The sequence below is a fragment of the Cheilinus undulatus genome, linkage group 19, assembly GCF_018320785.1.
Source record: "Cheilinus undulatus linkage group 19, ASM1832078v1, whole genome shotgun sequence".
NCBI lineage: Eukaryota > Metazoa > Chordata > Actinopteri > Labriformes > Labridae > Cheilinus > Cheilinus undulatus.
The window spans coordinates 38,640,712-38,665,136 of record NC_054883.1 but is presented as its reverse complement, the minus strand read 5'-3'; the positions used below and the strand labels follow the sequence as shown (position 1 = coordinate 38,665,136).

Sequence of the window (24,425 nt, the reverse complement as noted above, 5' to 3'; positions counted from 1 at the left end):
GAGAGACAGACAGACAGGGAAAGTTAATAAAGTTTGCTGTCAAATGTGACATGAAGATTTAGCAGAAATGTGGGAAAAGGACTGATTAGATTCTTTTATTTATTAGAGGATATTCGTGGATTTATTTTTCTCCTCACTTTTATTTTTAACTCATATTTTCCTGCAGAATATTTATGCTTTTTGTGAATTTTCTCCAGAGCTTCCACCTTAGAAAGTAAGAAAGTGAGTGTGTTTTTTACGTGTGCATGATATAGTAAACCATGGAGCTGGAGCGTTTAGGAGGTGGCGGGGTTAAACCCGAGAAGGACAACAGTCGTCTCTACAGGATAGCCCTGGCCATGTGCGTGTGTCTCTGTGCCGCTCTGCTGCTTGCACTCATACTGGGTAAGTCCACCACACCATTGCACACATTTTTTCCCAGCATGCATTATAATTTCTAAGGAATGTATCGTATGTTATACGCACTCTCTCACATAGTAGTTCATTCTGACTGTAAATAACACACAGACAAGTGGGGGCAAAGGTCTTTATGGAGGGACCGCGGGTAACTTGTGTCAAACTATTTTTGGTTCATATAGGGTTTCAAACACGCCCACGTAAACATGCACAACCTCAAACTCTCCATAAAGCACTGTGGGAGTCAAACTGAACTCTGGGAAAGAATGTGTATGTTGACACTGTGGGTATTATTTCCAGCAGAATGTGAAAATTAATTAGCAGGGAATTGTTTAGATGAGTAATGGGTGGGGGGTGGGAGTCTCTTTATTCACAGGGGGCTTAATTAACACTGACACTTTAAAATATAAACCCCAACTCCAAATAACCTGGGATATTGTGTAAAAATAGAATAAAAACAGTAATTTACAAATCATTTTCAACCTATACTTTGTTATAAAAGCACCAAGACAAAACATTTAAATCTCAAACTGATTGATTTAATGGTGTTTTTGGTAATATACCCAAATTATGACTTTATAGCATGCAACATGCCCTGTCAGCATCTAAAAGCTGAAGACACCAACTACTGAAGTAATGGAAGTGGAATTCCTTCCCGTTTTTTCTTCTTGATGCGCATGTTTAGTTGCTCAACAGTGCAGGGTTTCCTATGTATTTTGTGCTTCATACAGTTTCAATGTAGGCCGGTCTGGACTACATGCAGGCCAGTCCAGTAGCTGTACTACGATGAAGTCATGCTGTTGTAACTCAGAATGTGGCTTGGCATTGTCAAGCTGAAATAAGACAGGACGTTCCTGAAAAATACGGAAGCATTTTTTTAGCTTCAAAACCTGTATGTAGCTCTTGGTATTGATGGTGGCTTCACAGATGTGTAAGTGACCCACGTCACGGGCACTAATACACCCCCACACCATCACATATGCCAGCTTTTGACTTTGTGAGAATACAGTCTGGATGGTCCTCTTCCTCTGTGGCCTTTATTTGGATCAAGTGCCAGCAGACCGAGCTAGCCCACCCAGACATCTCGCTCCCAGGCAACATTTTCCAGCTCTCCTGGGAGATTCCAAGGCATTCCCAGGCCAGATGAGACATCTAATCCCTCCAGCTAGTTCTGGGTCTACCATTAGGTTACCTTCCAGTTGGGCATGCCGAGAAAACCCCCACAGGGAGGCGACCAGGAGGCATCCAATCAGATGCCCAAACTCAACTCAACTCAACTTTATTTATAGAGCACTTTAAATACAAACAGAGTTCGAGCCAAAGTGCTGCACAGCAGGATAATTTAGAATAGAATTAGACAAGAATTAAGAACATATGGAGCACACCAAATGATAAAGATAAAAACGTGGAAGAAAATCTAAAAGACAGATTAACAAAGTAGTAGCACGTTTGTGTCTGGACAGCACAAACACATTACACACAGACTTCCACAGCCATTACTGGATGGAGTCATGGCTGAGAACCCCAGCTACCACAGACAGCAGCATGCCAGCAGCTGCAACAGCCAACAACATACACTCATAAACAGACAGACGTAGATGCATACATCTCAACCACCTCGACTGGCTCCTTTTCGATGTCCGAACTCCTCGTCCCATCTCTAAGGCTGAGCCCAGCAACCATCCTGAGGAATCTCATTTCAGCTGCTTCAACTTGCAATCTCATTCTTTGGGTCATTTGAGTTCACGAACATAGGTGAGGATCGGAACAAACATCAACTGGTAATTTGAGAGTTTTGCCTTCCAACTCAGCTCCCTCTTCACCATGACAGTACAGTACAATGTACGCAGTACTGCACCAATCCGCCTGTCAAGACCATAAGATACTTGAACTCCTTCACGTGGTCCCTGGCTGAAGAAGGCAACGCATCAACTGCAAATAGCAGAGATGGAAAACTAAGGTCACCCAACCGAAAACCCTCCCCCCACTGTGCCTTAAGATCCTGTCCATGAAAATCACAAACAGAATTGTATGTAAGGTGTTGGAAGCCTACATGCACTGGAAAGTCTTCGACTTTGAACGCTCATGTTGGCTATACAGGGACTTGATTCGTCGCCACAGCAGCCCAGAACCCCAAATTCCCCCAGTACCCACCAAATTACCCCTTTATTTCCAAAAACAATTTAAAATGTGGGCTCATCAGACCACATTAGGACAGTCCATTACAGGTGAGCTTGGGCTCAGAGAAGTCAGAAGTAGATATATGGCTTTCATTTTGCATGCTAGAGTTTTAACTTATATTTGTAGATACAACAACATTCTATGTTAACTGACACTGGTCTTCTGAAATGCTCCTGAGCACATGTAATATCCATGATAGAATTATGATATTTCAGAATGCAGCTCTACCTGAGGGATTGAAGGTCAGTATTTGTTTCCAGCCTTGCCCCATGACTTGTATGTAACTGGTTCCTTCACATGTGCAAGTTACCCATGCCATGGACACTAGTATACCCCCACCATTACAAATACTGGCTTGTAAAGTTTGCACTGATAACAATCTGGAAGAATCTTTTCCCCCTAAGCCCAGAGGACTTGATGGGCATTGTTTCTAAATATAATTACCTCCGCCAAAGAGGCTATGTGATCGGGTGGGTTTGTTCGTTTGTTAGCAACATAACTAAAAAAGTTATGGACAGATTTTGATGAAATTTTCAGGAAAGGGAAGAAATGGCATAAGAAAGAACTGATTAAATTTTGGGACTGATCCGTATCACCGTCTGGACCCAGGAATTTTTTAAAGGATTCTATACTATTGGGAGATAGGGCTAATGGCGGAGGTCTGCGCTGTTACCACTTTACACCAGGAGATGGTGGACATGAGTACCTTCAATCCCAGCAGCATTTTTGGGTGTGTTTCTATTCAAAGTTTTGGAGTTTAAAGAGTTTGAAAGACGCATGCTCGGTCGAGGAGACGAGTCGGAGCGTAACAGAGAGAAAGACAGCAAAGTGTAGTGAGAAAACTCACAATGCTTGGAGGAATAGAGGAATGTTCACCCTCTGCCATGACTTCCAGTCGTTCAGTGAGACCATGGGTGAGACTGTCAGTGCATCTGTTGGCACCGGCAGGCAACATTTCGGCCATGACAGTCCACCCATAGCAAAGCCAATGCTTTGCCTCACTGTGTGTCCGCCCCACCAGGGAGGGAGTAATTGGCGAATGCGGTGGTGGGGGTATATGGGGTTGGATCCAGGAATTTTTTAAAGGATTTTTCACTATTGGGATAGGGCTAACGGCGGAGGTCTGCGCTCTCCGAGTGCTTTTCTAGTTTGAAATGTAGACATTGTACTGTGTTAACTGACAATGGTTTCTGAAATGTTCCTGAGTCCAGGTTCTAATATCATCACTAAATGATGCCTTTTTTTTTTTTTTTTAAGATTTATTTTTGGGCCTTTCCATGCCTTTATTTGATAGAGGAAGGACAGTGGATAGACTCAGAAACAGAGAGTGCAAAATTGAAATAGCGCAATAAAAAACTGGCAATGGAAACACTTGAATTTAAAAAAAATACTAAAATATCACTAAAAAGTTTTTATGCTTTCATGAGGAGGTTTTTCAGGCGTTTTGATATAGAAATATATCACAAAAGTGTAATGGAAACACTTTTTCTGCATCTACAAGTCATGGGACCTGACGTACGGTGTCACATGACCAGTCACTCCGAGACAACATGGCATGGTTCATATGGACAGAAGAAGAGACGAGACTTTTCTTATCATCATACTTATACCCTTATATGTGGCTTTTGCCATACATACGGACTTTACCTCTGAACTATCATCCGTTGCCTTCGTCTTTGGTTCAAAATTATCAAGGCAACCGCCGTAGATGTAACCAAAACTGTACCAACACGCAACAGGTTTTGAACGTCAAGCTTCCCTGCAGCGGATTCACGCGAGATGAGATTTTGCGAGAATTGCAAGGCCTATGCCCAAAACTCCCTTTAATGGAAACGCATTCAAAACGCAATTGTACTTAATTGAAATTTAAGAAATATCGCTTTTATTTATCGAAAAACTGTAATGGAAACCCAGCTAGTGATGCAGTTTTTTTGAATGTGGTGCTGCCTAAGGGATCAACGATCACAGGGAGTCAATGCTGGTTTTTGGCCATGCTCCCTACTTGCAGGAATTTCTCCAGATTCTCAGAATCATTTAATATTTTGGTCTGTAGATGGTGAGATCTTTAAATTCCTTCCACTGCATGTTGAGAAAGTTACACATAAACTGTTGGGCTGTTTACCTCCACAGTTATGGTATCTTGGGTCACAATTTCACCACAAAGACTTAGCTCAGGTGAAAGTGTCACGTTATGAGGACATACGTATGCTGCTTTGGATATAAGAATCCGCTTACATTGTATAATATTATGAGGTGATGCTCTGTTTGCTGGATCAGCTGGCCAATCAGGGAGCCAACAAAGGGCCAGATGTGCCCCGAAGCAGTAAGCTAAACCAGAAACAGCCAATTTGTAAATCTTGTGCTTTTCTATCCAGAATCCTCCATTTAAAAATGGCTAATTCTAAAGAAAATGACTAGAAATAATTTATAAAAATGTACAGCAACACCTTTTAATTTTATATAAATGGTGCTAGCATGTGGGTTGTTTTACTTTAGGATGAACAGAGTGAGCGATTTCTTTTAGCGCTTAGCTGTAGCTTCAGTCACACAAAATGTTGGCAAACGTTGCGTCTAACTCCTAGTTATGGGCCAGATCTTCCTGTAATAGCTGGTCTTCGTGTCTCACTGTGTAGCTGTGAGAATGGCTGTGGTTAAGAGGGGTTTGTATGTGTTGGGGGGTTGGGGTAAGTATTGTTTTGTTGTTATTGAGGGAAGCGGACATTCTTGTGGGGGCATTGAAGTGTAATTATGTTAAGTAGCAATGTATGCATTACCACACATCCCCTCTAATGAAACCCCTCCTCTCTGCAGTCATTCGTGTGATCAGACAGGAATGCCAAGAGTTTGTTTTATTCTTTAACTTTTCGTGTTAAACAAGACTACAGAGTGGGGGTTTTAATGGGTGTTTGTATGTTTTTGTCTCTCAGTGGTGAGGCTGGTGTAGGACAGACATCTGTGCATTTGTTTAACCCCCCCTGTATGTAATGCTCTGACTGAGCAGTCAACGAGTGCTGTCAAGGTTGTTCCAGGCCAAGTGGGTCATGCAGGGCCGACGTTTGGAGTGTGCACGTAATCCTAAGAGTGGGCACATCCTTAAGAACACTCACGGGCGAGCTCTAACTCAACAACATGACCAGCCAACCTCTGAGGTCAGACATTGTAGTGCAGCTCTGCATCGCTTCACTCATGCGTTCGCAATAGGGATTTGGTTTCTAAATCTGTCCTCGTGGGCTGGTTCTGCCTCTGGAGCCACATCACAAACGCGGTTTCTGCCAAGAGGTTAGAGCAGCAGGCTCTCATTCACCTTCTAGGGAGGAAGTAATCGGGTAAAAGTGCGGTCACACTGCGAGGAACGTAAACAATGGGCGGCTCCGTTTGTCTCCTTGAGGCTTTCTGGGTGCCGTTTTTAGAAGTGTGTTAAGTAATTATTATTGACAGTTAAACCAAGTTTAAACCTGATGTGTGTTTTGCAAAGTATTGTGTAAATAAAGTCTATGGGGAGGTATGAAGTGAAATCACACAGTTTAAAACTGCATGGTGGCTGCAGGTGGTGTCTTTCCTTAGAGCAGGCAGGCGTAAGGTTAAAAATTGAATCCACTTACTGTTTACTCTGCCTGACTGCTCTCCAGCTGTATCAACTGCACTTTGCTCTGGAATTGTTCCATTTTGATAAAGAAAAATGTGGATTTTGGGAACGTTCTACCTCCATGTGGTACCCAGTATCTTTTTCAGAAATATAAAAGGACAGTCAGAAAAAACTTTCGGTTCTTGACATTCATTTTTAAACTTCTTTTTAAATCCAATTCAACAACTTGTTCACTATGGTTGTCTGAATGCTAAAAAACATCACAAACACGTCTATTTAGTGTCCATATAATGTATGTGCATAGTTCCTATGTACAATACTAGGTTGTGTCTTTCATCCTTCATCACATAGAGACCATAAAATACATTACATTTATTAACCCTCAGGGATCACTACGGACATTTTTGTCCATTTGGGCTAATTTTTCCACTTTATCTGTTCACCATTTTGGCTATGTTAGTGCATATGGTCTAATTTTTTGCAACAAAATTTCTTTCTAGGCAGATTTTTTAATTCAAATTTCAATCTCTAATGGGTCAGGGGAACACTGTGATCAAATTTACTACCCTTCAAGGCCATTAAGGACAAAAATGTCCACTTCCCAAAAACTGCTATAAAAACTTAACAGATTAATATTTTTTCTGCTTTTTTTTTTTTCATAAATCTCTTAAACAAATTCAGCTGAAACCATAACATTACAAAATGGCCATATCATGCAATGGCTATGAGATCAAAAAATGTGTTTTCAGTGGGAGTCAAAGGGACGTTTTTGTCCTTTATGACTCGAAATGGTAGTAAATTTTAAATCGGATGCTACACAAAAACTAATAATGCATCAAAGTCAATATTTTGGCTAATCATTGACATACTCAGGACTGATTTAGAACCCCTCCACCACCCCCTCATCCCCCAACATAAGGTATCTGGACAATAATTATTGTTTTGTGTGTTTTTTCAGAAAAAATATGACCATCCTGTAATCAAACAGGCATCTAAAGGGTTAAAATCCTGAAAATTATTCAATAATGATTTTTTTTTATTAGAACTGAAGTTGATCAAAAGATTTGATCAAAAAAAGCGGAAAAAAATATTAATGCATACTATTTTTATTGCTGTTTTTGGAAGTGGACGTTTTTGTCCTTAATGACTCGAAAGGGTAGTACATTTTAAATCAGATGCTACACAAAATCTAATAATGCATCAAAGTCAATATTTTGGCTAATTATTGACATATCCATGCTGGATTTAGAAATAATGCCCCAGCCATCCAACATGTGGTTTAAGGAAGATATCACATTTTTCACTTTTTTCATAAAAACCAACATTGACTTTAAGTAATCAAACTGGCATTTAAAGGGTTAAAATCCTCAAAATGATTGAATATTTGGTAGTTTTGAGCACAGCTGGAGTTATTTAAGAGATTTATGCAAAAAAAAAAAAAAAAAAAAGCAGAAAAAAATCTTAATCTGTTAAGTTTTTGTAGCAGTTTTTGGAGAGTAAATAGTAAAGAGTAAAGAGTAGTAAATTAAAGTGATGCCTGAGGGTTAAGGTGCAGTGTTAAGTAGTGCTACCTTGTGTTACTATGTGCTACTGTAACTTGTTACACTACTGTATTACTATTATTCCCCCTAGTTTATGACCCATAACCCAAGAGGCATACAGTATTAAACAGAAGCTGTATGCATTACACACATGCTTTGTAATGTTGAATGTCTCACTGACATAAACAACACAACAGGGGCTTTAAAACTCTATGAACTTTAACTTAACCTTATCATGCTGGGAATATTTCCCCAGTGGAATGCTGTCCTCTCTGACAATCTGACCAGTGTAATCTAGTATCTACGTGCACACTGGCAGAGCTATGTTTACCTTTCACTGGCATGAAGCCACTGCCAACAGAAACAGTGCATATGTTTGGAAATACTCCTTCTTATTTTTTATTTTTACATAAGGGAGTGGGAAATCAGGCTGTTACTTATCCTTAACAGATTACCTTTATTAGCGCCCTGTGCATCCCACCTAGAGCATGCTGTCCTGTCTGGCACCTGCACCAGGTCCGTCTAATCCCGCCTGCGTCACGCACAGATTCTGACAATTGATGTTAAATATTCAGAAGGACAGAAAGTGCATTTAATAAAAGGCTTTAAGCATCATCCTTATTAAGTTTTCTTTCTGAATGAAGGAAACCCTAAAAAAACAACCGTATCCTTGTCATATGAAACAGTGCCACACATGGATTACAAAGCGGCTAGGAGTCTCTGACTGATGTAACTCCTGGTTATGGCTAAGTGATAGCAATGTCAAAGGAATGTTTTTCCATCTCGTCATTCATCATAATTTATCTTAAAGTCATACAGAGATGAAACTGTTTCCTGATCTCTGGGAAGTTCATGCATCATAAAAACTGCAGTGCATTTCCATTGGCTTTCACAGACAGTAATCAGATTACTGACAGTAATCAGTAATAGGCTAATCTTTAATCTGTTAATGTCCTGCTGTTACCATCTGCATAATAAGATTGTTAAAGGTCACATTTTATGCAAAATACACTTTTTCAGGCTTTTCTGAGGTATGTTCCCTGATCTGTCCACAATCCCCCCAAAATCAGAAAAATCAATTCCTTCCCCACCATGATGTCATGTGGGGAGTTAGCACCGCCCTCAGGCTGAGTTGGCCCTCCCTGCTTGGAAGAAAGGTCCGCCCTCCTCTCCTGATCCTCCTCTGAGCTGCCAGCTGAGAGGATAATCAGGAGAGCCACACCCATTAAGCCACATCCATTTCCTGAGGGGGCGGAGTCAGACGTCTCAGAGGTCCCAAAAACATGCCAGTGAAAGGTGTTGCTGAAAAGAAGACTCCTGTATTTGATTTTCTGCATGTATAAAAACCCCTCTGTTTCAGCCCTGCTCATTGGCTGTTTCTGTGTCTCTGGCTTTAAATGTTACTGAGCAACAATTTCAGATGTGAAACTTCTTTGTTTTGTCTTATTTTTCCTGTCAGTCTCTCAAAAATCAAATCAGCAGGAGTTTTGTCTGACACCGGAGTGCATTGAAGCAGGTGAGGCATGGAGAGAAACATGCACAATCACTCAGAGCATCCACTGCTTTTGTCTAATTATCCAAGCATTAACATGTATTTAGTTGTGAGATTAAAACACTTGTAACTCTTTTTTTCTCCTTCTCTTTAAAGCGGGGTCAGTCCTGAGTAAAATAGATAAATCTGTGGACCCCTGTGATGACTTTTATACTTTCTCCTGTGGTGGTTGGTTGAAGGAGAACCCAATCCCTGAAGATTCCTCCTCATACGGCATCTATCCTTGGCTACGGCAGCATGTAGATATTCGACTCAAAGGTAACCAGAACTTCTCCATCAACACCTGACTTCATCTACACACTAAAACATTTGACCCGAACACAGGAATGATCGTTTTTGTGTTAAATATAGCTTTTTAAATGACACCAGTGACATAATAACCAAGCGGCAACCTCCAGTCCTGAAAAATGAAGCCAATGCGGAAAATCAAAATATTGTTATACCGCGAGTGTCCACTTGAGGCTGGCTGCAGGAACACAGGAAGTCCCGTCTGGACAGGTGTTAAACAGCTGGTTTTTTACTCTAGAAATAAACTGGTTTACAGCCTGGTTCAAAACACCAAACGTGTCTCATCAGCTAGTGTCTTATTGTGCTCCCACTGTACTGGGGGGGTGAATTATTTTGTATCACAATCGTTTGGATTATATTTAGGATGAAAGCTGATTGGTGCATTTCATTTGATTGACAGATAGCTCGACAGGCAGAGGCTCCATTTCTGTCAACCAGAATGCTAGCAGGCTGACAGGAAGTCACGCTCAGTGGGCGGGCCGTTAGGTTGATCCAAAGTTGGGTTGAGACTGCGTTTTTTTCAAAGCCTCTGCTTTTTCTCAAACATTTCCTATTGAAGCTTTTCCAGATGGATGTGTGAAACACATCCATCTGCCGTGTCAGGTTACTCCTTTAAGGTTCTTACCTTCAACTTTTATATCTAAATTCATCAAATTGATTCAGAAAAACAAAGTTACTTATTTTTCATTTTTCTTCTGTCTTGTAAAATGGGAAGTATTATTCCTCTTAATGATAAATTTAAACACTTGACATTTGTATTGGTATGGAGCCCCAGACATGACATGGTCAAAAAAAATTAAATTGTGGCCACAATATAGCTATAACGTGCACACGAAATACTAATTCATGGGCACAAAATACTAAATTGTTGCCACAAAACATTAATTTGTGGCCACAAAATATCAATATTTTGGCCCCGACATAAGTATATCGTGTGCACATAATACTAATTTGTGGCCACGAAGTAGGTATAATGTGCAGACAAAATACTAATGAATAATAATATCATTCCTAGACAGCTGGTATTTCCCTATTTTCATTGGCTAAAATCCGGACAGGAGTTGTTAAAAAACGGGATATATTGGCTTTCCATAGATTTTTGTCGGGACCCAAACGTCACTCTTCCAGGTAAACATCTGGTCACCTGAGGTAAAATATATTTTTACATTGGTTGTAGCACCTGACAAGGAAGGTGCACCTGCTCACCTGGTTCAAAAGAAATATTTTATCTTTACCTGATAAGGATCTATAAACCATTTGAATCTGCCACGAGTGTCTGGATGATGTTAAATGGATGATAAATCATGCTACAATTGATTTCAAAATAAAAGCCCCATGATTATGGATGCACCACCCTGACATTTAAGAACTTGCACATTCAGGAACAAAAGTTTTTCAATGATCTCACAAGATTCAGAATGATAAATTTGAATAACTTTCGTTTATTTCAAAGATTTCCTTCAGATATTGTGCCAAAGTATTCTAATTTCAATTTCTCTCAATTAAAAAGACATTTTTAAAAGTGTCACAAATCTGTTCTTTTACTAGATCGTCACTCCACCAAAATATGAAGTTAATAATTTATTCACATTTACTGAAAATGTAGGCAAAGTAGGTTTGATAGAAAAAAATGATACCATATGTCATGAATATGTCATGTCATTGACTCCTGTACATGTCATAGTAAATCAACCCCCAGCCTTATTTTGTACTGCAGGTGTTCTGTAGAAAAATCCAAAAATGATCTTAGTGATTTTAGTGAGTCTAATATTTTCTCATTTACACTGAAGTTTGGTTTTAATCAGGTTAACACAATAACCACCTTTACAAACATTATGGAAATGTCCGTGTGAGATTGGTGGAATTAAAGCGTCACTGACTCATAAAACAAACCTGATTTATACCCGTGTTGTTTAACCAGGATAAACTGGACCTTTGTCTACTGGAGCAACAACCACAGGCACACATACATACAACACGTCTTAAAAATGTCATTCATGCATTGTTGACTGTTAGAGCTTTGTGTTGTGTTTTGTTTGCCCTTTTAGAGTTATTAGAAGCTCCTTCAGAACCTGATGAACTGGACGCAGTGACCAAAGCTAAGATCCTCTACCGCTCCTGTATGAATGAAAGTGAGTCTGACGGCACACAAAGACCGGGCTATGTGACTTAGAGCAGTGGTTTTCAACCTTCAGATTCCCTTAAAAGAATTAGAATATTTTTTAAATTACACAGTCCCCAAATTTTAATCCATTTTCATCATTTTTCCCACCAGTTTTCACACATTTTTGCCATTAAACACCTATTTGTGTCAATTGTAAAACCATGTTTTCCTGCCTGTTTCTGCCTCTTCTAAACCAATCCTTGCTCCTTAACCCCTTCAAGCCTGTTGTATCATATGTGATACGTACTTTTATGATACCTCTATCTCATCAATAGGATCAATAAATGACTAAAAAACCCCCTTCTGATTACAATCTGATAAATGATAAAAATGCCCCCAAGTGGATTAACAGTTACCAAAAACACCCAATGTATCAAATGAGATACAAAAAGTATGTATGTTAATTTTTATGGAAATTTGGATTTATTGGATTTCAGTAGAAAGTGAAGTAAACATTTCAGTCTGTAATGTACAGACATTTTTAAGGAAATATGAAGGTGCTGCATGATGATTTTTTTCCTAAATTCCACACAAAAAAATGCAATGTTGTGCACACGTTTTGCAGGTGAGGTGAAACGTCTCATGTTTAATATAAACGGCTTATATCATCTGTTAAAAGTTTGACAGCTCTCAACCTCTCAGTCTGATCCTGTGTGCTTTCTGTGTGTGCAGACAGCCCTACAGTTTTGTGCCCTTGTATGGGCATAAAAGGGGTGTTTCTCTATGCTAAATAGGTGAAAATGGAATGAGCTTATAAGCATGATCAATTTAGGAACACAGGTGTGAACAATGTAGCAGAGAATGGGTCCATGAAGATCCGTAAAAAAGTTTTTTAGGATGTTCTTAAGAACGGATTTAAGAAAAATGATAGGAAGATATGAGTGAAAGAGACCCAGTTGCTTCATTTTATTTTGTTATTTTTTAATATGCTCTCAGCCATACTGGAGCAGATGGATTCCAAACCGATGCTGAAAACTCTCAAACAGCCTGAGTTCCGGTGGCCTGTTGTGGGGGACGGACTCGGGGGGGACTATCAGTGGTCAGAGAGGCAGTGGAGCCTCCTGAAGACCCTCGCTGAGATGAGGAACCAGCACAGTAAGAGCGTCCTGATTCGCCTCTATGTCTCCCCTGATGACAAAAACTCCTCACACTACATCATCAAGGTCAGACATCAGTGCTTCGCTCCTAACACGGTTTATTCACGCATGTTTTCAGTTTGACATTTTAGGAAATTAATATTAGCTCCACATCACCAGCTGTTAACTAAATTTAACAAAAACCATGGTGTTAATGTGTGCCAGGTAGGCTTATCTCTTTACTGTCAGAAGAAGCTTCGCTAGATGTTAACATCTCTTTATAACAGGAATGCCCTATCATGTTTTTTTCTCTGCCAATAAGAACAACTGAGCCACATGATATAATGATAAATGGTTTAATTTTTGTGAATTAATTCACTCAATTATTCAAATAAGAACTATCAACTCTATTCATCAGACTAAACAGTGCAAATAGACTAGTTCCAGTTTCTTAGGAAAATGTGATTTCCTTTTCTCCACCTCCTCCGCACGTATATATGAGGATATTTCATTTTGGTTTTTCCTACAAAATAGTGAGAAATTCTGCTATTACAATGTTTGGAATAATTGTCCAAAATTCCATAGAGGCTTAAGTAATTTGCTTGGAATATCGAAAGATTTCCTTTGAAAAGTTCAGGAACTTTCCTGCAAATCTTTGTGATATATTTGAATATTTTGAAGAGTTTTATTTTTCTTCTTGGGAATTTCCTCAGAAATACTCCTTAATCATCATTGATTTTTTGGGGGTAATTTTTTTAGATTTTTGTTAGGGAATGTCCCATAAATTTCCCTGAAATTTTTGAGTTATTTATTTGTAATTGTCTGGGAATTTGATGGGAAATTTTGGGGTGGGATTTGCTCTGCAATTTTCAATAATTTTCTTGTTTGTTTTTGAGGACGTGTTTGCATATTTTGGAGAGGTTCATTTTAAGTTTTTTTGTGAAGGCCAGGTTGCTTAAAAATCTTTAGTAACCTTAAGGGAAATAAGGCAATTTGTAAATTTGGGGGAATATGACTAGAAATTTTCTTTGAATTTTATGTCATTTTTAGGAAATTCTTTTGGAGGTTAAGGGTATTTTTTTGTGAGTTTTCCATGATTTTTATTGAAATTTATCTGTAATTTTTTGGGGGAATTTGATAAGGAATTGTGGTGAAATTTGATTTGAAAATATGGTGAACTTTCTTGAACATTATCAGGAAATTTTGATGGAATTTCTGCGCAAAATTGTATTTAAATCTTTAGGCTTTTTCACTTAAAAGTTTGGTGCTTTCACTGGAATTTTGGGAAATTATTAGTAATTCCTTTTGGAATTTGACTGGGAATTTTTGGGGAGGGGGTCCTTGAATGTTTAGGGGAATTTGTCTTTAAATTTTTGCTAATTATTTATTTTTAAAGGAATTTATTTGTAAATTTGTGAGAATATGATTGGAATTTTGGGTGTAATTTGCACTTACATTATGGGGAAAATGCTTGAAATTTTCAGGAATTGTCAGGGATTTTTTTTATTTTTAGGGGGATTTTGTTTGGCAATCTTCCATAGTTTTCAATTTTTTTTTTAATTTATTTATTTTTTTTTAAATAAAAAACGTATTATTTGTCTAGAAGATTTACTGAAAGTTTTGGTAATATTTTCGGACAGTTTTAGTGGGATTTTCAGGAATTGTTTGATGAATTTTACAGATTATGTTGGTGAATTTGGGGGGATTTTTTAATGTCTTAGAACAGTGTTTCCCAACCATTTTTCCTTGGAGCCTCCCCCCAAACTCTCCATCGGAAAAGCGGAGCCCCCCCTAGGACCCAAGAGAGAAGAAAAAGTGACACATTGCTGCCAAAAATCAACACAGATTTTAATTGTTCCACTGATAAAACCCTAAAAAAGGTCCATGCATACTTTTCTTAACAAAAGACCTTTGTATGAACTACTTTATAACTGCTTTATCATGGTTTTTGTCAATATTTGCAAAACTAGTTTTGGCAGCCTCAGAGCAGACAAAGCCTTGCGCCCCCCCTAAGATCTCTGGCGCCCCCCCGGGGGTCCCGGACCCCAGGTTGGGAACCAAGGCCTTAGAACATTCAAATCATTTTAAAGGACCTCTAGAACTTCCAGTGTAAATTTATTTCATACTTGGCCTGAATAAGTTCTTAATGAGAGTCAGAGCCACTGCTGTGATTTTATAACATCTGCAAAAGTTCAAAGATATTTGCAGAGAAAAGGGAGCATCTAACCTTTTCCCTTTCGTTCCTTATGTAGCTCGATCAGGCATCCTTGTCTCTGCCCTCCAGGGAAGACTACATCACCAACACATCCTCTGCACGAGCCGTGAGTTTCTGCTTCATTTTTCAACCTTTTTTTAGCCTGTCATCTAAAAACTCCTCTTCCTGCAGCCGCAATTTCCTCTGCTTGAGTGATGAATCGTAGCAGGAAAATTACAACCACAGGAAATATTAAGAGTTAATGTTGGCTTTTCAAATCAGCATATTTTCATTAGAATAAGAGCTACTTCCAGCCTCAAAATTTAACAAATGCAAGACAGTCATGATTTTAAAGTTGATAGTAGAGGAGCTGCTCATTTGGCCAGAAGAAGCGGGGCCACTTTTATTGTTTTTAATGATGCAAACATCAAAAATATTTAAATCGTGTCTGAGTCTTGTTTCAAATTGATTTATTTTTGCAGTCTGATGTTCAGTAGTTGCAGTCCCAGCCATGAAAACATCAGTAACTTTTCCTCTCTCTCTCTCTCTCTCTCAAGTATCGTGCAGCCCTGCTGAGTCTGATGGTAGATACAGCTGTCATGCTGGGCGCTACAGAGAAAGCAGCGCTGACCCAGATGGAAAAGGCCCTCGCCTTCGAGACCAAACTGGCTCATGTAAAGACGTCATGTCAGATAAATACTGTAAAAAGAGGATTTGATAGGCCTGAGTGGCCACAGCATTATTAACTGTCGAATGGGAAATCGGTTCAACAACTAAATCAACAGTATAAATGGAATTATCCATGTTTAATTCTATGTCTCTGTAATGTTGATCACTCTCTGCAGATCATAATTCCCTATGAAAACCGAACCAGTGAAACCATGTACAACAGATATTCACTCTCTCGTCTGCAGCGGACGATACCACAGGTATGTAAAGACACAGAAATTATACTGGAATAATAATTTTACATTGCATTGTAAAACAAGAGGGGTTTACTGAGAGTTTTGAACAAATAAGAGCAAAGCATGAAAACATGGACACAAAATAACCTACTAAAAATGTGGAGGGGGTGGAAGCCATCAAATGAGATAAAAAGAGGTCAAAACAGTAACCAATCAGATCAATAACAAGGCATAACAACAGGCAAAACTATAATATGAGATTAAAGGGGTTTCCATACACCTGTTGTTAGTGCCAGTAATGTTTTTAAGTGCATATTTTCAATGTTTGCAGAGACTGGAAATGCCAATGCCAAATCAATAAAAAAGACAGCGCAACTTTTTGCAGTGTAATCATATTTATCAAATTAACAAAGACATGTCTGGATCAACATGCTCATGTAAGCACCCAGGGCTGCAGCTAGAACTCCTCCAAGACAGGAGGGAAGCTCGTCGTTCTGCTGATAACATCCCTCTTTGTTTAAGTTATCCTTTCACTTGCTTCAAGTCTTAGGTGGCTTTCACACTAGGGGCCTGGATCTGAGTGCACTTGAGCCCAAAGTCTGGTTAGTTTCAGTAGTGTGAATGCAAACGAACCGGGCCTGGGCCCCAGGCCCCAGCCCACTTGGGGAGATGGTCTCAGGTGCGATTCAAGTGGACTCTGACACGGTTTGGATGAGATGTGAATGCAACCGCGCTCGGATACGGGACAGTATCAGCTTTATGACATCATCGTAAAAACTAAACTTCTTTCCACAGCGCGGCAGTTTGTCCACATTTTTCCTCAATAAAGGGAAAAAATCATCAGAATCCAGCCCATAAACGATCTGTTGTGACTCACCTTACAGATGAACACAAGCTGGAGTCAGTGAGAGGAGGTGCAAAGGCAATAAAAGTCTCCTGTCACCTCAAAAACTGCTGTATCTGCGCAGCGCGAGCCCATTTAATCCTCTGAGCTGTAGTAGAGGTGCGGATATGGAGAGCGAAGTTGGCGGCATCTTAAAAAGTGATTTTAATCATCCATGGCTGCAGGATGGACGTTTTGCCAGGTAAAAACAAAAATAATCTTTGCTCAGGTCATGACCCCAGTGGTTGCCATGGTAGCTTCTTCTTTTTTCTCCTCCTTTGCGGGGTTGTAAACCAGCTACGTGCATACCGCCACCTGCTGTGTCAGACCAAGTAAATACACAAGTGCGCCCTGGCCCGGTTCGATGTCACAAGTGTGATAACAAGCCGGGGGGAGGGGAAGGGGGAGGAATTACGCCGCGGTGCGGTTGGAAACAATTGGGCCTAATGTGAAAGCGCCCTTAGTCTTTGGACCATAACCTCCATTTTCCACATACAACAGCTGCGTCACGATACACCCATGAGGCACACTGCGGCGCAAATCGCAGCTCACTCTGCCAGCACCTATTTCCAGCACCAGCTGCAGCTGAGCAACATCAGTTCAAAAGGAGCAAATCGATCAATCAGCCAGAAATTCACGCAAAGTGTCTGATCAACTTCAAAATACAACTCCCCCATGTATTCATCACTTTATCAACATTATGTTTCATCCTGTGGCACAAGTAAATGTCATCGGGAGGTCAGTTGGTCACAGAGCTAATATGGCGCCATTGAAGAGGAAAAGTAAACCTTTAAGATGGAAATTCCACACAGTTTTATATAAAACCACACATCCTTTTCAGCAAACCATTTAACATTGTAAAATACTCACGAGAAATGAAATTGTGAATTCATGTCAAAATAAATATTGACTTGACCCCAAAAATGCAAAATAACCTGCTGTTATACTATTCTTATGCTAGCTGCTCAGCCCCAAGGTTATTATAGATAACTAAAATTAACTAAATAACCAAAACTAAAGTGTGAAAACCATTTTAGTTAACTGAAATTCAATACAAAAAAAAGGTAAAAATAATCAGATAATTAGATTAAAAGTCAGGAATGTGGTAAAAGACATTTATGTTTTCATTTCATATTCTTAATTTTGCACCTCGTAGTTATGATGCAAAGTTTGACTTTTAAATTCATATGTTAACCTTTTCAATTTACAATTTTGACTTTTTATCTTATTTTTTACCTTTAAGATCCTCAATTTTAATTTTTTAAGTAATTTTTTGACCTTTTAAATTAATGATTATGGTTTTTTTTCTCACATTTTGACCTTTTTAGCTCCTTGCTTTGACTTTTGTCTCATCATTTGACCTTCTAGATCCTGAATTTTGAATTTTAATTATTATTTTGACCTTTAAAATTGAAAATTGAAATGTTTTTCTCATGCTTTGACATTTTAAAGTGATGATTTTGAATATATCTCATATTTTGACTCTTAAGAATCACGATTTCAATTTTCTATCTCATATATTGCCTTTTGAAAAGATTATTTTGACTTTAAATACCATGTTTTGAACCTTTTGAGCTAATAAGTTTTACTTTTTATCTCAGATTTTGAGCCTTTAAGATTATCATATTGACCTTTTTCAATCTCAAAACCCTTTATTATCAGTGATAAGGTTTTTTCCCCCATAATTCATTGCTGGTGAAAATGGGGTTGATGTTTCATGGTTAAATGTTGACCCTGCTCGGCCCTCAGGTTGGACCCACATTCAGAATTCGGCCCCTGCTGTGATTGAGTTTGACACCCCCGCTTTGGAGTTTTAATGCATTTCATTTTTAATGTCTTTAAATGCTCTTAATGTTATAAACGTCCTGTTTTTGACTTTATTGACTCACTTTGTGTATAAATTTGGCTCTATAAACTGCCTTTCCTTGTCAAAGTCACCTCTCCTGAGCTTGTGAACTCCTCTCCTCTATCTGTAGTTGGATTGGTTGGCTTTTGTCAAAGCTGTGGTGGAGACTAAAGCCGACCCGTCTCGGTCCATCTCGTCCTCTGAGCCCGTCATCGTCCGAGCTCCGCAGTACTTCAAGGATCTTGTCAAGCTCATTAACTCCACAGATCCCAGGTACACTCACAGCAACACACAAGAAGAGTGAGACAAAGAGCACACAGACTGATGAGAGCACACGCTGAGGCCGGAGGGCTCCTGTCTCTCATTATCAGTATATTACAGTGTATAATGAGATTACATGTAGGCATTTAATTAATGGCCCCCCTCTCTCTCTCTCTCTCTCTCTCTCTCGCGCTCTCTCTCTCTCTCTCTCTCTCTCTCTCTCTCTCTCTCTCTCTCTCTCTCTCTCTCTCTCTCTCTCTCTCTCTCTCTCTCTCTCTCTCTCTCTCTCTCTCTCTCTCTCTCTCTCGTGCTCTCTCTCTCTCTCTCTCTCTCTCGCGCTCTCTCTCTCTCTCTCTCTCTCTCTCTCTCTCTCTCCAGGACTGTGGCGAACTACGTGCAGTGGAGGACAGTATTTTCCAGGATCACTACTCTGAGTCGTCGTTTTCTTTACAGATACCTCGACTACGCTCGGGTGGGTACATGAAGAAGCTTTCAAAATCTGTCTGTATTTGGTAATTATTGAGTGCTTACATTATCTGGAAAATGTAATGCTCTTTCATGGGTTTTAGGAGAAGGAATACCCTTGTAGATGCATTACTCATGTAAAATAAACACACTCAAAAGGCTTGATACAGGACAGCTCCATTAGTAGATGACTATTTGTAGATAAATGGGCTGTATATGTTTTACCTCGGCTTAAATTAAAACAGGACGGTCTACTGTACACAGGAATAAACAGTCCTTTAACTGCCTACAGTTCCTGCTTGAGGTAGCTCTAGTTTTTACTCACAGTGCTGGATTTTTCCTGTATTAACCAACATGTCATGGTTATAGGATAGAAATCTGACTCAGAAGACAATAAAATGTCTTAAAAGTGACCTTAAATAATTCTCATGAACTACTCTTTCCTAAAGCTACACCACCACAGTATAGTCTCTTTTCATCAGATCTTTTTTGGGGCTTTTTGCCTTTATTTGGATGTGAGAAGACAGTGGATAGAGTAGGAAATCTGGGAGAAAGATCAACGGGAAAGGAGCCACATGTCAGATGAGAACTCAGGCTGCTTGATTGTAAGGCTATAGACTCTCTACGTTGGGCATGACCTTACAAAATATATTAGCAAAATAAAAATGTGAAATACAATAAACATGTTTTTTAATATGTGTGAGTAGTTCTTTAATGTTCAAATGTAAAGTTTAAAAGTACAGCACACAAAGAATGTATGCACTCACCGATGATTCGTACATCTCTTTCTCTCGCTAACGGCCCTCTAGTCTTACTTCTGCTTATCTGCAGTGCCCTCCTGCATGCTTCCTCTTTTTCCTAACCGTCTCTCCACAGCCCTGCTCGCGTCTTCCTCAACTTCCTTTTTTTTGTTACAGCTAGGCACCCAACACTTGTCAGTGTGATTTTTATATGCTTTAACAAAAATGCTTTAACACTCATGATATGTAATTATTAAATGCTCTAAAATCTATGCTATGTGATTACTATATGCTAAACGCTAATTTGATTATACCTAAGGATTAATAAATGCTCTTCTGTTGCTATTCTGGTTTGGAATTGCTGTTCTGGATATCACTCCCTGAATGGACGCTGCTACACAGTGGATGTCATTTTTAACCCATTTTTGCCACTTTGTACTTTTTTATCACTCTTAAACCCACTTTGTTGCCTTTTCACTGCTTTGTCATAGGCTATTTTTGCACCATTTTGCCACTTTTAACCCATTTTTTTATACTTTTTGCACTTTTTTGCCTCTTCAACACGATGTTTTGGCATTCTTTAACTTTTCTTGCCTGTCTTATCCCTCCTTTATCCACTTATGCCACCTTTTTGTCGAATTTTTTCCACTATTCTTCACTTTTTCACCATTTTTGCCACTTTAAATCCATTTTTGACACATTTTTCTAGTATATCAGTCATAGCCATTGGCTATTTTTGCACCATTTTGCCACTTTTAACCCATTTCTGACACTTTTTGCACATTTTTTGCCTATTCATCCCAATTTTTTACCATTCCTAACTCCTTTAAACAACTTTTCTTACCTGTCATATCCCTTCTTGCCACTTTTTGTCTATTTTTGCCAGTTCTCATTACTTTTTCACCATTTTTGCCACATTTACCCCTTTTTGCCACGTTTTGCTTTTTATCACCCCTTTTGTTGCCTTTTCACTGCTTTGTCATAGGCTATTTCTGCACCATTTTGCCACTTTTAACCCACTTTTGATACTTTTGTATTTTTTGCTTCTTCAACATGATTTTTTGGCACTCTTTAACTCCTTTAAACAACTTTTCTTTCCTGTCTTATCCCTTCTTTATCCATTTTTGCCACTTTTTGTCTATTTTTACCACTTTTCATTACTTTTTTCACCATTTTTGCCACTTTTAACCCTTTTTTTGATATACTTTGTGCCCCTTTTTTCCTTTCATTCTAATGCTTTGCCACATTTAAACCTCTTTTCACCTCTTTTCCTGCAAGTTTTTGTCCCTTTGTGCCACTCCACAACCCCTTTGGATGCTTATCACCAATTTTTGCCACTCTCTAACCCCTTTTCACCACTTTATCTGGCCATTTTTGCCAGTTTTAAAACCTTTTTTAATATTTGCTAATAATGGCTGACAAGTGGATTTCTATAAAAATGTGACGTCATTCTAAAACGATTTAAATATTAATTGCTTTTGGGGTGGATTTAACAGCTGCAGACATTTAAAGCCAAAATACACTCTTATGAGCACGGCATTTTCTTTTCCTGCTTTTCTGAATTAAAAGATCTTCTGGGGGCCAGACAGGAAGCTTTGGGGGGCCTGATTTGGCCCCTGGGCCGCCAGTTGATGATCAGAGCCCCTTGTGCTTGTTATCATAATGATTTCTTGCTTATGTTTGAGGAACCTAGATAATCACATACTAAATTGCAATATTGTGGGAAAAAATTGCAAGTAGATTATTTTCACAAATCGTTTAGCACACAGAGAAAGCGACCCTCATGCCCCCATATTTGATGCACACCTATACTGACTATACCTTGAGGCCCCTCTGCAGCACAAAGTCTCAGGCCATTTGCCCAGTGGTTGAGTTTTAAAGGATGCAAGGCCAAATATTATGATGACTCAAAGGTTAAAACTCTTAGTGTAAGTTAGTGTGACATAAAGGGAGTAACAATGCCATCTTACATCTCTGTCCCCCTCTCTCACCCCCACCAGGTAACCACAGGAACCACGTCTCTCACCCCTCGCTGGGATAAGTGTGTTAACTATGTGGAGAACTCTCTTGTTTACGCCACTGGGCGCCTCTTTGTCAACACTCACTTCCAGGAGGACAAGAAGCACATGGTGGGTTTGTCCTCTAGACAGGATACACATCTGCTGAAGTGTGGGTCAGATCTCTGATTCCTGTTTATGTTAAGGTGTGCAGCAGATGTTTGTGCTGAGTCAGCTGTCATATTGAGATTAGGCCTGACATTTAGTGATGCTTCTTGTGCGTCATTGCTTGTGTATGTGTTTATGTGGCGATGATGGTTAGGTTTGTCTTTTTCTAAATAGTCACGGTGATTTATGTGAATGTCATCTCCAGTTTACATCATATTTAATCCTCTGTCAGATTCTAATTAATGAGAGTGTGCATGTTTATCAGATGGAGGAGCTGATCGACGGCATTCGTTGGGCCTTCATCGACATGCTGAAGAAAGAGAACGACTGGATGGACGCACCGACCAAGGAGAGAGCCATAGACAAGGTAACAAAATGTCAAAATGTCATTGTCTGACCTCCACTGGTACATGAGAAAAACAGACAAGTTAGAAAATGAGGAAGAAAGTTTTGGACTTTTTGGTTAATGTCAATGTGTGTAAAAATATCTGTGGAAGTCACGTCAGTAATTTTAGATATTTTACAACTTGATCAAATTACATCTTTATCATTTGGCTCAAGAGACACCCCTTTTCACACGTGCATATCAGAAATGTATTAGCTCTATAATACGTCCTTCATAGTCGGGGATTTTCCCCTCGAGAGGTTTTTTTCAGACCGGGTGCATGGTTGCTGCATAGCAGCTGTGCCACAGCTTGATTTTCATTTCGGAGTCCACATTAACAAGTCAAAGCTGTCAGACTGCCTGCGTGAGCGCTGCATCGCACACACCGAAAGTTGAACGTTGAGGCACGCCTATTTTTGTCCTATGAGCAGCTTACATTTGTTGGTATTCATGTGGAGAAACCATCTTTGTTTGCATAGAATACTTTTACCCTGAAAATGCCTCTGCTCAGTTATGCAATAAATCATTTCACTGGAAGAGAAATTTATTGTAAAGAAAGACAGGGCTGTGACAGCAGGGAGCTGCATCCAATATGCAGGATGTACCTGGCAGAGGTTGCACTCGACTCCTATCTTGCTGACAGCAGGGCTTGATGCTAACTTTTTTCCCAAGGAGCTCATGTGCTCCTGAGTTGAAAAAGTTAGGAGCACATGAAGAAATTTAAGGGCACAATAAAAATTTATCAAACTAGAAAAGCACTCGGAGAGTGTAGACCTCCACCATTAGCCCTATCTCCCATAGTGAAGAATCCTTTAAAAAATTCCTGGATCCGTCCATGTGCCCCCCACCATGGCATTCGCCAATTACTCCCTCCCCTGTGGGGTGGAAACATGGTGAGGCAAAGCAGTGGCTTCGCTACGGGTGCCATCAGATGCACCCATGGTCTCACCAGACGACTGGAAGTCATGGCAGAGGGTGAATATTCCTCTAATCCTCCCAGCATTGTGAGTATTCTCACTACACTTCGCTGTCTTTCTCTCTGTTACGCTTCGACTCGTCTCCTCAACCGGATGTGCGTCTTTCAAACTCTATAAACTACGAAACTTTGAATAGAAATACACCCAAAAACTACTGCTGGAATTGAAGTTACTCATGTCTACCATCTCCTGGTGTAAAGTGGTAACAGCGGAGACCTCCGCCATTAGCCCTATCTCCTAATAGTAAAAAATCCTTTAAAAAATTCCTGGACCCAGACGGTGATCCGGATCAGTCCCAAAATCTAAACAGTTCTTCCTTATGCCATTTCTGACATTTCCTGAAAATTTCATCAAAATCCGTCCATGACTTTTTTGAGTTATGTTGCTAACAAACAAACTCACAAACATAATAAACCCACCCTATCACAAAACTTCTTTGGCGGAGGTAATAATGTGTTTTCTGTAATAAACGTGATGCAAATAGACATTTACAAGTAAAATTATTTAATGAATTTGTATACAAAATGTACAGAAAGGTAAAATCATAAAGTTTTGAAAACATATTGCAATTTATTTCTGTCTTTAATGTTACTAATTTTGGTACTTTAAATTTACTTTAAATTTGGCAACTTCAGTCGGAGTCGGTCTAAGTGACAAATAGGTTTCATTTTTACGTGTTTTGTATAGTCCGGGGGACTCAGTCCGTTTTGGAACGGAAAGTGCAACATTGTTGGTTTGGTTTGCATTCACATTGCTCTTGGCCAAACCAAACCATCTGAACACCTACAACCTCTGCCCGTTAGGGGCGCTGTCGTCACAA

The 24,425-nt window shown here is 39.4% G+C and overlaps 1 protein-coding gene across 1 annotated transcript in view; it reads left to right on the top strand.

Annotated features, from left to right (window-relative positions):
• phex (phosphate regulating endopeptidase homolog, X-linked) overlaps positions 1 to 24,425 on the top strand; it is a 36,795-nt gene continuing 12,370 nt past the window's right edge. The window contains exons 1-12 of the mRNA XM_041814210.1: positions 1 to 384; positions 9,164 to 9,220; positions 9,353 to 9,514; positions 11,593 to 11,676; positions 12,645 to 12,871; positions 15,037 to 15,105; positions 15,536 to 15,652; positions 15,824 to 15,907; positions 18,743 to 18,885; positions 19,252 to 19,345; positions 22,079 to 22,207; positions 22,509 to 22,610. Coding sequence (XP_041670144.1) covers positions 261 to 384; positions 9,164 to 9,220; positions 9,353 to 9,514; positions 11,593 to 11,676; positions 12,645 to 12,871; positions 15,037 to 15,105; positions 15,536 to 15,652; positions 15,824 to 15,907; positions 18,743 to 18,885; positions 19,252 to 19,345; positions 22,079 to 22,207; positions 22,509 to 22,610 — 1,392 coding nt within the window. The 5' untranslated portion in view covers positions 1 to 260. The remainder of the gene's footprint in view (positions 385 to 9,163; positions 9,221 to 9,352; positions 9,515 to 11,592; positions 11,677 to 12,644; positions 12,872 to 15,036; positions 15,106 to 15,535; positions 15,653 to 15,823; positions 15,908 to 18,742; positions 18,886 to 19,251; positions 19,346 to 22,078; positions 22,208 to 22,508; positions 22,611 to 24,425) is intronic.